The 15,128-nt window shown below is 41.0% G+C and overlaps 1 protein-coding gene across 1 annotated transcript; it reads left to right on the top strand.

Annotated features, from left to right (window-relative positions):
* The first annotated feature begins 385 nt into the window (after positions 1 to 385).
* LOC128689913 (neurogenic differentiation factor 4-like) lies at positions 386 to 2,769 on the top strand. Its single transcript, XM_053778379.2, has one exon. It carries the CDS (start codon positions 840 to 842, stop codon positions 1,692 to 1,694), a length of 855 nt encoding a protein of 284 aa, XP_053634354.2. The 5' UTR covers positions 386 to 839; the 3' UTR covers positions 1,695 to 2,769.
* The last annotated feature ends 12,359 nt before the right edge of the window (positions 2,770 to 15,128 follow it).

Below are 15,128 nucleotides of genomic sequence, written 5' to 3'. Positions count from 1 at the left end.
AAATAAACTTTGAATTGAATTGAACTGAAGGTTGATTTTATGTCCTCTCTACTTTACTTTCTCCTAGTGCTGCCTCGGCGGCGCCACCGTCAATACTGAGCTCTGGCCTCAACCTCGACCCCTGACCAAACGTTCTCTCTCAGTTATCACATACACATTAAGGGAACATTAATAATATGTATAACTTCTCTCGCCTTCTTATTGCGTCCTGATTCACCGCACGTTTGTATTTATAGCTGTTATTGTAGATTTATTCAGAGGTAAGAGTTTCGAGTTTCTTGGTAATAGAAGTATAATTGGTTTGTTTTGCTCATGCTGTCTGGTAACACTGGCATCAGGTGTGGACGACTGAAGGTCTGTTACAGACCTCAGTCGTTGTGCTCCTCTCATTAAGAAAGGTTGTACGCGAGTCCAGGCCCAAGTCCTCTGACTTCAATTTTTAGAGATCGTCACTCAGTATGAACGAGTGATTAGTCACAGAAATTACTCTTTGGAGACACGTTTTTCTCTTTCTTATTGATCAACGTGAGAACATTTGCTGCCCGTATGGCATGCTTCTGGCAGTTGTTTATGTGGAGGAACTTATTTAAATGTAGGAATTATACCGCATTACGTTAAACTGACCCAACGTACTAAGGAAAGGATAACATTAATGCTATAAATACTTGAAACTCACTACAAGTGCAACATGTGTTAATATCTTTTCATAACTTCAGACAGTGCGAAGTAACGTGTCTCTAAAAATTATGATACGAACAGTACAATAAGGAAACTTATAAACCAAAGCACTATAATTTATTTAATGAAGATAAAGTAGTAATAAAGTGAGGGCCTGCAACATGATTGACAACACTACCCAAACAATGAACATCTCTGAGAGTTTCCGTCAGGAGCTCGGCTCCACGACGGGCAACACAGGGGAAATGTATTCCATTCAGCTGCGTCAGGAACCTGATTCCAAGACAGTAAAGATAAGGCAAACGTACGCTCTTCGCCCAAAAACCATCATTAAGAGACTACAGCAAGAAAGAGCTAGAAAGGAAGATCCCAAGAGACCCGTGAGATTGAAACACAAGAAAGAGCCGCTGTCGAAGTACCGCAGGAAGACTGCTAACGCTAGAGAACGGCATCGCATGAAGCAAATCAATAACGCATTCGAATCCCTCCGCAAGATATTACCAGATGCTATGTCAGTGCACACAGCTTCTTCTTCTATGACCAAGATCACGACACTTCGCCTTGCCGTCAGTTACATCAGAGCTCTGTCGGATGCATTACAAGTTGATGGGTCAAACGTTTGCTGTCTGCAAGATGATGATTTGTCTGACATTTGCTGTCCGGAAAGCTCCCTTCAATGCTCACTTCACGATTCCCTTCAAGAATCTCTGCAGCATACATTTCAGCTTCCGTTGCAGAAGACTGTTATTCCAGAAGACAGTGTTATGGCATTCAAGTATCAAGACCATATGACCTCCTTCACCCAGATATGTAGTGCTCATCAAATTCCGCAACTTCTGGACTATTGCTCCACCTCCAGCTCAGCCTCAAGTTTGTCTTTAAAGGCTCGAGAGTCACCCAGTAACTTCAGCGACCTTACAGACCTTCTCTCCGATGATTCAAGATCGCTAGAAGACAGTGTGCATGTATTCCCATACATCTCGACATTATCTGATCCATTTGATTCCCTCCTGTGACCTAAGATACTCCCTACCACCGAGTGTAAAGACAGTTCATTTGGTAGAGCATATAGTTTTACAACGCATTAACACTTCTCATTTTAAGCATATAAATGACAATAATTAAGTTTATTTTCGTTTACGTCCTTTAAAGATAACGTATCTTCTCAGCCGTGATGTTCTCTGCAATGTTGTATCATGAAAGGTGCCGCTATCTTAACTGCAGTTGCCAATAAATATTTGTCATTTGTGCAGAGTTTAGCACGATCTGTCAGCTGTTACTGGATAAGAGGCAGATGTAGAAACAAGGACGGAGCTGACATTGTGTGTGTGTGTGAACGACGCTAGTCCATTGTGCCATGTTGCTAAAGCACTGTGAATTTACCAAACACCTGTATCATAACATGGTAGAAAAAACGCTGTTAACTAGAAAGCGAATCAGTTTTATTGAGATAATTCTCATGTTCTTATCTGGTGGCCTCCCACCATGCCCCTTCAGGGCTTCACCCGCCTTGGTGCTCATGAAGAGCTCATGAACTACTCATGAAGGGCTTATGAGCGGAGTTAGTGCTACTCTCTCTCTCTCTCTCTCTCTCTCTCTCTCTTTACACTGAATTTAACCTGATTACCTCCCATTCCCCAGGCACTGACTCATACAGGGTTAGGTTAGGTAAGGTTTGTCAGGAAACAGGACAAGTGTTTCCTGACGCGGGTCTTAGTCAGATGATGACCCGCCGTTGGAGGTTTTGGTCATCTGACCGAGGCCTCCCGGTCTACCCCTTTAAAAATTATCGTCATAGTTATAGCCATGTCATACAGGCTTAATGATTTTCCACGAATAGAATAATAGTTTACAGCTGTTGCAGATAAGCTGGTTCTGTGTTTTCGTTAACAGCAATTTTTTCTATCACATATTTTCACATTTTGGCTGAATTATTAACATATATCATTGTAGAAAAAATGGTAAATATAATGAAGATGTTGCACTGGCTGTTGATATAATGAAGTGGAGCAGTGACTTAAAGCTGAAGAAAAAAAATCACAGTATCCGAACCGCAGCAAGTTACAGTACCATGGCTGCAGCATGATACAATACCATGGCTGCAACATGATACAATACCATGCTGCAACATGATACAATACCATGGCTGCTGATACAATACCATGGCTGCATACAATACCCTGGTTGCAACATGATACAATACCCTGGTTGCAACATGATACAATACCATGGCTGCAACATGATACAATACCATGGCTGCAACATGATACAATACCATGGCTGCAACATGATACAATACCATGGCTGCAACATGATACAATACCATGGCTGCAACATGATACAATACCCTGGTTGCAACATGATACAATACCCTGGCTGCAACATGATACAATACCATGGCTGCAACATGATACAATACCATGGCTGCAACATGATACAATACCCTGGTTGCAACATGATGCAATACCCTGGCTGCAACATGATACAATACCCTGGCTGCAAAATGATACAATACTTAGGGTGAAAAAGATCACAGTATCCTGACTACAGCAAAGTTGAAATAGTCTGGCTACAGCAAATCACAGTATACTGGCTGCAGCAGGCTCACAATACTCTGGTTGCAACATGTTCGCAATACTCTTCTTGCAACAGGTTCACAATACCCTGACTGCAGCAAGTCACAACACCCAGGCTGCCACAGGATAAAATTCCCGGACTAGTGGGTTAATTATAAATTGATAATGTACATTTATATAACAAAATTTCTTTAAATAAATATCTCTGATCGTATGTTTGTTTCTATGATTGTTGTTAAGCTCGGTTATGTAGAGAAATATGTCAAGAATAAAACTGTAAAATTATGATAAAGGTATTTATTGGATGAATAAAACAAATTTAAAATTGGATGAATAAAACAAATTTAAAACCAGATTATTATTGTTATTAGAGTATCTAGGTTCATACATCACTCTTCCTACTCTCTCAATACAATAATTTCAGAGGAGTCCTTGAGTTAACAAATTATAGCTACGATCCTCATCCTTGAGTCCTGATTCCTCGGCTCTGTTTGACCCCTACACTTCCAGAGCTTCACCATAAATAATTATAATAATAATAATAATAATAATAATAGTACTAATAAAAATAAAAATAAACATAGTAATAATTACAATTATATTAATAAGATCATCATCATCATCATCACCGTAATAATAATAATAATAATAATAATAATAATAATAATAATAATAATAATAATAATAATAATAATAATAATAATAATAATGATAATAATAAAACAATAATACCAATAATAATAATACCAATAATAATAATAATAATAATAATAATAATAATAATAATAATACTAATAATAATAAAACAATAATACCAATAATAATAATACCAATAATAATAATAATAACAATAATAATAATAATAATAATAATAATAATAATAATAATAATAAAACAATAATACCAATAATAATACCAATAATAATAATAATAATAATAATAATAATAATTAATAATAATAATAATAATAATAATAATAATAATAATAATAATAAAACAATAATACCAATAATAAGAATAAAGATAATATTAATAATAGGAATAATAACATTTATGCTCATCATTTTTATTAATTCTCAACAATTAACACTCTCCTTAATATAAATAATTACGTAATATTTCTTAACCAAAATATTCGTTTTTGGTAGATCTCTCCCTGTTTGTGCACTGCTGTCTTCCCTGTTTGTGCACTGCTGTCTTCCCTGTTTGTGCACTGCTGTCGTCCCTGTTTGTGCACTGCTGTCTTCCCTGTTTGTGCACTGCTGTCTTCCCTGTTTGTGCACTGCTGTCTTCCCTGTTTGTGCACTGCTGTCTTCCCTGTTTGTGCACTGCTGTCTTCCCTGTTTGTGCACTGCTGTCTTCCCTGTTTGTGCACTGCTGTCTTCCCTGTTTGTGCACTGCTGTCTTCCCTGTTTGTGCACTGCTGTCTTCCCTGTTTGTGCACTGCTGTCTTCCCTGTTTGTGCACTGCTGTCTTCCCTGTTTGTGCACTGCTGTCTTCCCTGTTTGTGCACTGCTGTATTCCCTGTTTGTGCACTGCTGTCTTCCCTGTTTGTGCACTGCTGTCTTCCCTGTTTGTGCACTGCTGTCTTCCCTGTTTGTGCACTGCTGTCTTCCCTGTTTGTGCACTGCTGTCTTCCCTGTTTGTACACTGCTGTCTTCCCTGTTTGTGCACTGCTGTCTTCCCTGTTTGTGCACTGCTGTCTTCCCTGTTTGTGCACTGCTGTCTTCCCTGTTTGTGCACTGCTGTCTTCCCTGTTTGTGCACTGCTGTCTTCCCTGTTTGTGCACTGCTGTCTTCCCTGTTTGTTCACTGCTGTCTTCCCTGTTTGTGCACTGCTGTCTTCCCTGTTTGTGCACTGCTGTCTTCCCTGTTTGTGCACTGCTGTCTTCCCTAGTTTGTGCACTGCTGTCTTCCCTGTTTGTGCACTGCTGTCTTCCCTGGTTTGTGCACTGCTGTCTTCCCTGTTTGTTCACTGCTGTCTTCCCTGTTTGTGCACTGCTGTCTTTCCTGTTTGTGCACTGCTGTCTTCCCTGTTTGTGCACTGCTGTCTTCCCTGTTTGTGCACTGCTGTCTTCCCTGTTTGTGCACTGCTGTCTTCCCTGTTTGTGCACTGCTGTCTTCACTAGTTTGTGCCTGTTTGTGTGCACTGCTGTCTTCCCTGTTTGTGCACTGCTGTCTTCCCTGGTTTGTGCACTGCTGTCTTCCCTGTTTGTTCACTGCTGTCTTCCCTGCTGTTTGTGCACTGCTGTCGTCCCTGGTTTGTGCACTGCTGTCTTCCCTAGTTTGTGTCTTCCCTGGTTTGTGCACTGCTGTCTTCCCTGGTTTGTGCACTGCTGTCTTCCCTGGTTTGTGCACTGCTGTCTTCCCTGGTTTGTGCACTGCTGTCTTCCCTGGTTTGTGCACTGCTGTCTTCCCTGGTTTGTGCACTGCTGTCTTCCCTGGTTTGTGCACTGCTGTCTTCCCTGGTTTGTGCACTGCTGTCTTCCCTGGTTTGTGCACTGCTGTCTTCCCTGGTTTGTGCACTGCTGTCTTCCCTGGTTTGTGCACTGCTGTCTTTCCTGTCTTCCCTAGTTTGTGCACTGCTGTCTTCCCTAGTTTGTGCACTGCTGTCTTCCCTGGTTTGTGCACTGCTGTCTTCCCTAGTTTGTGCACTGCTGTCTTCCCTGGTTTGTGCACTGCTGTCTTCCCTGGTTTGTGCACTGCTGTCTTCCCTGGTTTGTGCACTGCTGTCTTCCCTGTTTGTGCACTGCTGTCTTCCCTGGTTTGTGCACTGCTGTCGTCCCTGGTTTGTGCACTGCTGTCGTCCCTGGTTTGTGCACTGCTGTCTTCCCTGGTTTGTGCACTGCTGTCGTCCCTGGTTTGTGCACTGCTGTCTTCCCTGGTTTGTGCACTGCTGTCTTCCCTGGTTTGTGCACTGCTGTCTTCCCTGGTTTGTGCACTGCTGTCTTCCCTGGTTTGTGCACTGCTGTCTTCCCTGGTTTGTGCACTGCTGTCTTCCCTGGTTTGTGTACTGCTGTCTTCCCTGGTTTATGCACTGCTGTCTTCCCTGGTTTGTGTACTGCTGTCTTTCCTGGTTTGTGCACTGCTGTCTTCCCTGGTTTGTGTACTGCTGTCTTCCCTGGTTTGTGCACTGCTGTCTTCCCTGGTTTGTGTACTGCTGTCTTTCCTGGTTTGTGCACTGCTGTCTTCCCTGGTTTGTGTACTGCTGACTTTCCCTGTTTTGTGCACTGCTGTCTTCCCTGGTTTGTGTACTGCTGTCTTTCCTGGTTTGTGCACTGCTGTCTTCCCTGGTTTGTGTACTGCTGACTTTCCCTGTTTTGTGCACTGCTGTCTTCCCTGGTTTGTGTACTGCTGACTTTCCCTGTTTTGTGCACTGCTGTCTTCCCTGGTTTGTGTACTGCTGTCTTTCCTGGTTTGTGCACTGCTGTCTTCCCTGGTTTGTGCACTGCTGACTTTCCCTGTTTTGTGCACTGCTGTCTTCCCTGGTTTATGCACTGCTGTCTTCCCTGGTTTATGCACTAATGTCCTCTCTGTTTTGTGCACTGCTGTCTTCCCTGGTTTGTGCACTGCTGACTTTCCTGGTTTGGGGACTGCTGTCTTCAGTGGTTTGTTCACTGCTGTTTCATTGTTTGTGCACCACTACTTCTCTGGCTTGTGTACTGATGTTTTCCCTGTTTTGTGCACTGCTGATTTTTTTTGTTGGTGCACTGGTCTCTCCCTTGATTTGTACGCTTGTGCTTTCCCGGTTTAGTACACTGTTTTCTTCCATGGTTTGCACACTGCTGTCTCCCTTGTTTGTGCACTAAGGTATTGAGCAGTTTGTGCACTAACGTATTTCCAAGTTTGTGAACTGCTGCCTTCCTTGGTTTATGCACTGCTGTTTTCCCGGGTTTGTGCACCGCTCTCTCTCCCTTGTTTGTGAACTGCTGTCTGCTTTTTTTGTGCATTGTGGTATTGAGTGGTTTGTGCACTGTTGTAGTCCCTGATTTGCCCTCTTCTGTATTCCCTGGTTTGTGTATTGCATTCTTCCATGGTTTGTGCACTGCTGTTTTCCCTGGTTTGTGCACTCATGTCTTCCCTTGTTTGTTCACTGCCTTCCCTGGTTTGTGCACTGCTGTTTTACATTCATTGTGCATTGTGTTCTTCCCTGATTAGTGCACTGATGTTTTTCCTGGTTTGTGCACTGCTGTCTTCCCTGGTTTGTGCACTGATGTTTTCCCTGCTTTCTGCACTGCTGTCTTGTCTGTTTTGTGCAATGATGTCTTCTCTGGTTTGTGCACTATTGTATTAACTGGATTGTGCACTGCTGTCTTCACAAGTTTGTACACTACTGTATTCCCTGGTTTGTGCACCGCTGTCTTCCCTGGTTTGTGTACTGCTGTATTCCCTGATTTGTGCACTGCTGCATTCTCTGGTTGTGTACTGCTGTATTGCCTGATTTGTGCACTGCTGTCTTCCCTGGTTTGTGCACTGCTGTATTTCCTGGTTTGTACACTGCTGTTCTCCCTTGTTTGTGCACTGCTGTATTTCCTGGTTTGTATACTACTATCTTCCATTTTTTGTACACTGCTGTCTTCCCTGGTTTGTACACAGATGTATTCCTTAGTTTGTGCTCTGCGTCTATCCCTGTTTTGTGCACTTCTGTATTTCCTGCTTTGTACACTGTTTTCCTTAGTTTGTGTATTAGCGTTTGCGATGGTTTGTGCACTGATGTCTTCCCATCTTTGTGCACTGATGCCTTCACTGGTTTGTGCACCGCTATCTTCCCAGGTTTGTATATTGCTGTCTTTTCAAGTGTCTACCTACTTGGAGTCTACCTGGAGGGTATTCCGGAGATCAACGCCCCTGTGGCCCGATCCATGACCAGGGCTCCTGGTGGCTCAGGGCCTGATCAACGAGGCTGCTACTGCTGGCTGCAAGTTGTACAACGTACGGACCACAGTCCGGCTGATTCGGCACTGACTTGAGGTATCTATCCAGCTCCTTCTTGAAGACAGCCAGGGGTCTATTGGTAATTTCCCTTATGGCTGGTGGGAGGCTGTTGAACAGTCTTAGGCCCCGGACACTTATCGTATTTTCTCTTACTGTACTAATGGCGCCCCTACTTTTCAATGGGGGTATGTTGCATCGCCTGCCAAGTCTTTTGCTTTCGTAGGTAGTGATTTCTCTGTTATGATTAGCGACCAGTCCCTCCAGGATCTTCCAGGTGTAGATTACGATGTATATCTCTCTCACCTGCGCTCCAGTGAGTACAAGTCAAGTGTTTTCAGGCGTTCCCACTAGTTAAGGTGTTTGATGGAACTTATATGTGCAGTAAAGGTTCTCTGTACATTCTTTAAGTCTGCAATCTCACTTGCTTTGAATGGAGATGTTAATGTACAGCAGTATTCGAGCCTAGAGAGAACAAGTTATTTTAAAAGGATCATCAATGGTTTGGCATCTCTTGTCCTGAATGTTCTCATTATCCATCCTGCTGTGATCCTTGAAGGTGAGACTCTTAGACATTACCACTCCCAGGTCCTTCACATTACTTTTCCGCTCTATTGTGTGATTAGTGTTTGCAGTATACTCAGTTCTAGCTATTATTTCCTCCAGTTTTCCATAGCGGAGTAGCTGGAATTTGTCTTCATTGAACATCATATTGCTCTCCGTTGCCCATTGGAAAACTTGGTTTATATCTTCTTGGAAATTTGCAATGTCCTCAATGGATGACACTCTCATGCAGATCCTAGTATCGTCTGCAAAGGATGATATGGTGCTTTGGTTTACATCTCTGTCTATGTCTGATATAAGGATGAGGAACAGGATACGGGCGAGTACTGCGCCTTGTGGTATAGAGACCTTCACTAAGGCACCTTCCGATTTAATTCTGTTCACCACTACTCTTTGTTTTCGACTGGTTAGAAAGGTGAAGATCCATCTATCTGCTTTGTCAGTTATCCCTTTAGCACGCATTTTGTTTGCTATTACACCAAGATCGCACTTGTCAAAGGCTTTTCCAAAATCTGTGCATACTACATCTGTATTCTAGTGGAGTTAGGGTTATATCAGAAATCTGCCATACATCGTTTTGAGGTTCATTCATGAAAAAAATATTTGGCTTGTCTACCTTTACAGTGATTAGTGGCTCGCTGAACACAGAATCATGTTGACATTTCAGTATCTTATTCATTCCTTTGTTGTCACCTCTATAGTATCCGTCTTGTCTGAGCAGGGTCCCAATACTAGATGTGGTTTTTGCCTTGTTTTTGGCATATGATAAGAAATATTTCGAATTTATTTCAGTTTTACTAAACGCTTTTAGCTCCTCTTGTCTCTCCTGGATCCTGTATGAGTCCTTTAACTTAAGTTCAATATTTTCCACTTCCCTGGTTAGTGCTTCCTTCTGTTTCAGATAATCTAGCATTTTTGAGGAGTTCAGTGATTTTTTTGCCTTCTCCTGTAGAGGGAGCGTCTATCTCCCTCCAGATTACTTCTTCTCTTTTTTCTTAGGGAAAATATGCCTTGAACATACTTCAGCTACCAGAATGTTGATCTTTTCAAGGCACTGGTTAAGGTCAATGTTATTGAAGATATCTTCCCAACATGTTTCATTTAGGACATAGTTTACCTGATCCCAGTTGATGTTCTTGTTGTTGAAGTTGAATTTGGTAAAGGTACCCTCAGAGATGTATGCATTTTGCTGATCAGGACTCCTGTGCATGTAAGTCTGGGCTTTGATTAGATTGTGATCTGAATTAGTTGTTTCTTATATTATGTTTCTTACCAGGTCCTCATTATTTGTGAAAATAAGGTCAAGTCTGTTCACCAGTCTTATTGGTTCCACTCTCTGGTGACTTAGGGTGTGTTTATTGCAGAAATTCAGCAGCTCATGTGTGCGTGAGATTTCATTTGAGCTGCCTCCAGGAATTATTTCTGCTACAACAATATTTGCTACATTCTTCTATTTTGTATGTCTTAGATTGGAGTCACCAAGCAGCAAGATGTTTGGGGATTGGGTTGGAAATGAGCAACTCTTTGACATACAGGCCAACCCTCCCTTGTTGACTGTTCATTCTGTGGCATCTGAAAAGGTTGTACCCAGGTATCCATATTTCATTGTGAAAGTAATCTTTTGCGTGGTTCTCTGTGAAGGCTGCAAACATTTAGTTTGACTCTCCTAGAAGTCCATTGATGAAAGGTATTTTGTTATTGGTGGATGGCTTAAGGCCCTGTATATTAGCAAATATAAATGAGGTCGTGTTGCATGTTTGTTGAGGGGATTTTGTTGTTGGTATCAGTAATTGTGAGTCTGGAGGGGCCACTGGCCACTGGGCCTCCAGTCCAACAAGGCTCCAAGGTAGTGAACTATTTTGGTCATTTCTTTCCATATTCTTTCTTCGTTTTCTACCAATAAAAGTCACTTGAAGTGGAGTTGTCGTAACTACTATGATTTGTTTTACGGGGTGTTCCTCCTGGTCCCTTATAAGAGGTATGCGGGGCAGTTGGTGTTGTAACATTGTTTTTTGAGGACTGAAGAGTGGCATATCTCAGGGTGGAAGAATTTGCAAGAGGTAGAAAGACACACTCCTTTAGACATGAGGTCGCTGTATTATTTGAGATGCTCAAAGTTGCATGTCCCATTTGTTTTCCCTGATATTCCATGCTTACAGATGCCCCAAGCATAGAATTTGCACCATTTTGTTTTTGGTTGGATACAAATCGTACTGGATGTATTTCCAATATGTGCAGATCCCAGTACTGCACTACAGTCTTCGAGAGCCAAGCCAGAGATGCCACCATCTGTTTTCAGGAGGCCAACAACTTCCCCGGAAGAGGATTCTTCTACTACATCTGTAATAGGGCCTATGGCTGTGGTGGCTGTGGAAGAGATTTTAACCGAATTTGGATTTGCACTATGGCTTGGGGCTGAGTCTGGGTCTACCCTAGGTCTGGGGACTGAGCTAGCTGATTTTTTTTATTTCCTATGTTTTTCCATTAGGTGTCTATTTTTGGGTCAGCTGTTGCAGACTGGGCATTCTGAATGTTAAACTTTACTCGTCTCCCATCCTCCCATGTTCTATATGTTCTGGATAGACTATCCAATAGTTCCTCTTTATTTTCATGCTTATTATTTATTAATCTCCTGAATACTTTCCTGATACCTGTCCATAGTTCCACATCATTATTGCAGAACCAGAAACACCTTTCTAGACGGATGTCGATGTTGGATTCAGTATTTATTCTTGCACAGGAGACATGATGTTTTGTAAAACAAAGGTTGTATGTGATTCTGGATTTTTTCACAAGAGCCTTTTCACATGTCTCACAGGTATACTGTACTGCCATCCTGCCTGTATCCTACATGCATTCTGGGTACCACAAGAACCTGATTTTCACTTTACCTTTCTGTTCTGCACTCAAGTGATGGGGTGTTAGAGGGTCAGTGCATGGGTATGTGCGATGTATTCAATATAGAGACTTAATATACATTAAAAACATTTATGGTTTATAATATGCACTATCAAATTTCCTGGTTTGTGCACATCTGCTTTCCCTGGTTTGTGTACTGTCGTCCTCCATGGTATTTGCACTGTTGACTTCTCATGTTTGTGCACCGTTTTTTCCTCTAGAGAGTGCACTGCTGTCTTCCATGGTTTATGTACTGATGTCTTCCCTGTTTTGTTCACTAATGTTTTCCCTGTTTGTATACTGCTGAGTTCTCACGTTTGTGCACCAACTTCTTCCCTGAATTGTGCATTGTTGTCTTCCCTGGTTTCTGCATCGCTGTCTTCGTAGATGAATGGTTCAGAGAACCGACATGTTGATAAATTAGACACATGTGCAACTCTTGGGTATCTTTATTGAGGAAACGTTTCGCCACACAGTGGCTTCATCAGTCCATACAAAGGAGAATCTTGAAGAATAGGAGGAGAATGAGGTAATCAGTCCCTCAACCTTGAGTCGATGTGGTCAGTCCATCAATCTTGAATAGAATACGGCATACGTGCTGAGAAGGAGCTTATAAACCGTTGGCAGGAGAGGTGAAGCCTCTGACTGCTGCACCTCTCCTGCCAACGGTTTATAAGCTCCTTCTCAGCACGTATGCCGTATTCTATTCAAGATTGATGGACTGACCACATCGACTCAAGGTTGAGGGACTGATTACCTCATTCTCCTCCTATTCTTCAAGATTCTCCTTTGTATGGACTGATGAAGCCACTGTGTGGCGAAACGTTTCCTCAATAAAGATACCCAAGAGTTGCACATGTGTCTAATTTATCATCGCTGTCTTCCCTGGTTTGTGCACTGCAGATTTCTCACATTTGTGCACCACTTTCTTTCCTGGTTTGTGCACTGCTGTCTTTCCTGGTTTGTACAGTGATGTCTTCCCTAATTTGTGCACTCCTGTCTTCCACGTTTGAGGACTGACATCTTCCCTGGTTTGGGCACTGTTGTCTCCTTACGTTTGTGCACTGCTGTCTCCCTTGATTTGTGCACTGCTGTTTTCCCTGGTTTGTGCACTGCTGTCTTCCTTGCTTTGTGCACTGCTGTCTTTCCTTATCTGTGCTCTACTGTATTTCCTGGTTTGTGCACTGCTGTCTTTCCTGTTTTGTGCACTGCTTTCTTCCCTGGTTTGTACTATTTCTGTATTCCCTGATTTGTCCACCGCTGTTTTCCCACATTTGTGCAGTGGTGTCTTCCCTGGTTTGTGCACTGCTGTCTTCTTACGTTTGTGCACTTTATCTTGTACTATTTCTCTCCCTTCTTCCACCCTTTCCCTTCCATCAACGTCTCTCCACACCTTCCTCTGTTCCTCCCCATCTTTACCCTTCCTATTCATTCTCTCTTCTCTATTCCGTTTCCTCTCCGACGCGTTGTCACTACTCAACATTTCTCTCCTCTCCCTGGTACCCTCACCAACAAATATTTATCTGCTCCCAAGTAAATTGATGGTCCGCTAATGTTGCTTTCATGACTCTTGAAAAAAAAAAACATTTCTTGACTCTTCATATCCTGAGTTAAAGAGCCATTTTTTTGCATTTTTTAACATGAGCGAGACACTTTCTAATCATTTATTTTAATATTTGTTATCAGTGGCAAGTTAATGACTTGCACTTGGATAATATATAAGTAAAAAGATTTTAGGTAATTTGTGTCTTACACACACACACAAACACTGTATATATATATATATATATATATATATATATATATATATATATATATATATATATATATATATATATATATATATATATATATATATATATATTTATATATATATGTATATATATATATAAATATATATATATATATATATATATATATATATATATATATAAATATACATATATATATATATATATATATATATATATATATATATATATGTATATATATATATATATATATATATATATATATATATATATATATATATATATATATATATATATATATATATATATGTATGTATGTATGTATGTATATATATATATATATATATATATATATATATATATATATATATATATATATATATATATATATATATATATATATATGCCTTAGACAACTATGAGAGTATAGTTTTACCAACGCTCTTATATGGGTGTGAAGCATGGGTGATGAATGTTGCAGCGAGGAGAAGGCTGGAGGCAGTGGAGATGTCATGTCTGAGGGCAATGTGTGGTGTGAATATAATGCAGAGAATTCGTAGTTTGGAAGTTAGGAGGAGGTGCGGGATTACCAAAACTGTTGTCCAGAGGGCTGAGGAAAGGTTGTTGAGGTGGTTCGGACATGTAGAGAGAATGGAGCGAAACAGAGTGACTTCAAGAGTGTATCAGTCTGTAGTGGAAGGAAGGCGGGGTAGGGATCGGCCTAGGAAAGGTTGGAGGGAGGGGGTAAAGGAGGTTTTGTGTGCGAGGGGCTTGAACTTCCAGTAGGCATGCGTGAGCGTGTTTGATAGGAGTGAATGGAGACAAATGGGTTTTAATTCTTGACGTGCTGTTGGAGTGTGAGCAAAGTAACATTTATGAAGGGATTCGGGGAAACCGGCAGGCCGGACTTGAGTCCTGGAGATGGGAAGTACAGTACCTGCACTCGGAAGGAGGGGTGTTAATGTTGCAGTTTAAAAACTGTAGTGTAAAGGACCCTTCTGGCAAAGACAGTGATGGAGTGAGTGATGGTGAAAGTTTTTCTTTTTCGGGCCACCCTGCCTTGGTGGGAATCGGCCAGTGTGTTAACAATATATAAACATGCATATATAAAGTGCCGAATAGGTAAAATTGGTCAATTAGTAAGAACTCATTTAAATTTAAGACCATTCTCAAATTTTCTCTTATACGTTTTAAGATACATATTTTTTTCATTTATGTTAATGTAAAAATTAATAATGTTGATGATAATTAGACACCTCTGCAACACCTGGGTATTTTTATAGTAGACGTTTCGCCATCCAGTGGTTCTATCAATACAAGTTCAAGGACATGAATGGAAGACAGAAGAAATATATACAAAAGATGAGGTAATCAGTCCCTCAGCCTTGGAATTGGTGTGAAGAGCTTCGTAGTCGTGAAGATTCTGGAGCACAGGCAAGAAGGCTGGTTCTCCAGTCGCAGTATTGTTATTGTTATTGATTCAATATATATATATATATATATATATATATATATATATATATATATATATATATATATATATATATATATATATATATATATATATATATTGCAAATATCGCAAACCAAGCGATACAGGATACATAACAACCACGGTGGAGTAGAATGATAGCTCTAGGTCTTTCATGTTGCAATCAACACGTCATCAGGAGCTTCCAAAAAGTTACAGAACAGAGGAGGATGTTCTAGCAAGTACATTCCCAAAGGAC

This window comes from Cherax quadricarinatus, unplaced genomic scaffold (assembly GCF_038502225.1).
Source record: "Cherax quadricarinatus isolate ZL_2023a unplaced genomic scaffold, ASM3850222v1 Contig269, whole genome shotgun sequence".
Lineage (NCBI taxonomy): Eukaryota > Metazoa > Arthropoda > Malacostraca > Decapoda > Parastacidae > Cherax > Cherax quadricarinatus.
This window is presented reverse-complemented; position numbering and strand designations above follow the sequence as displayed.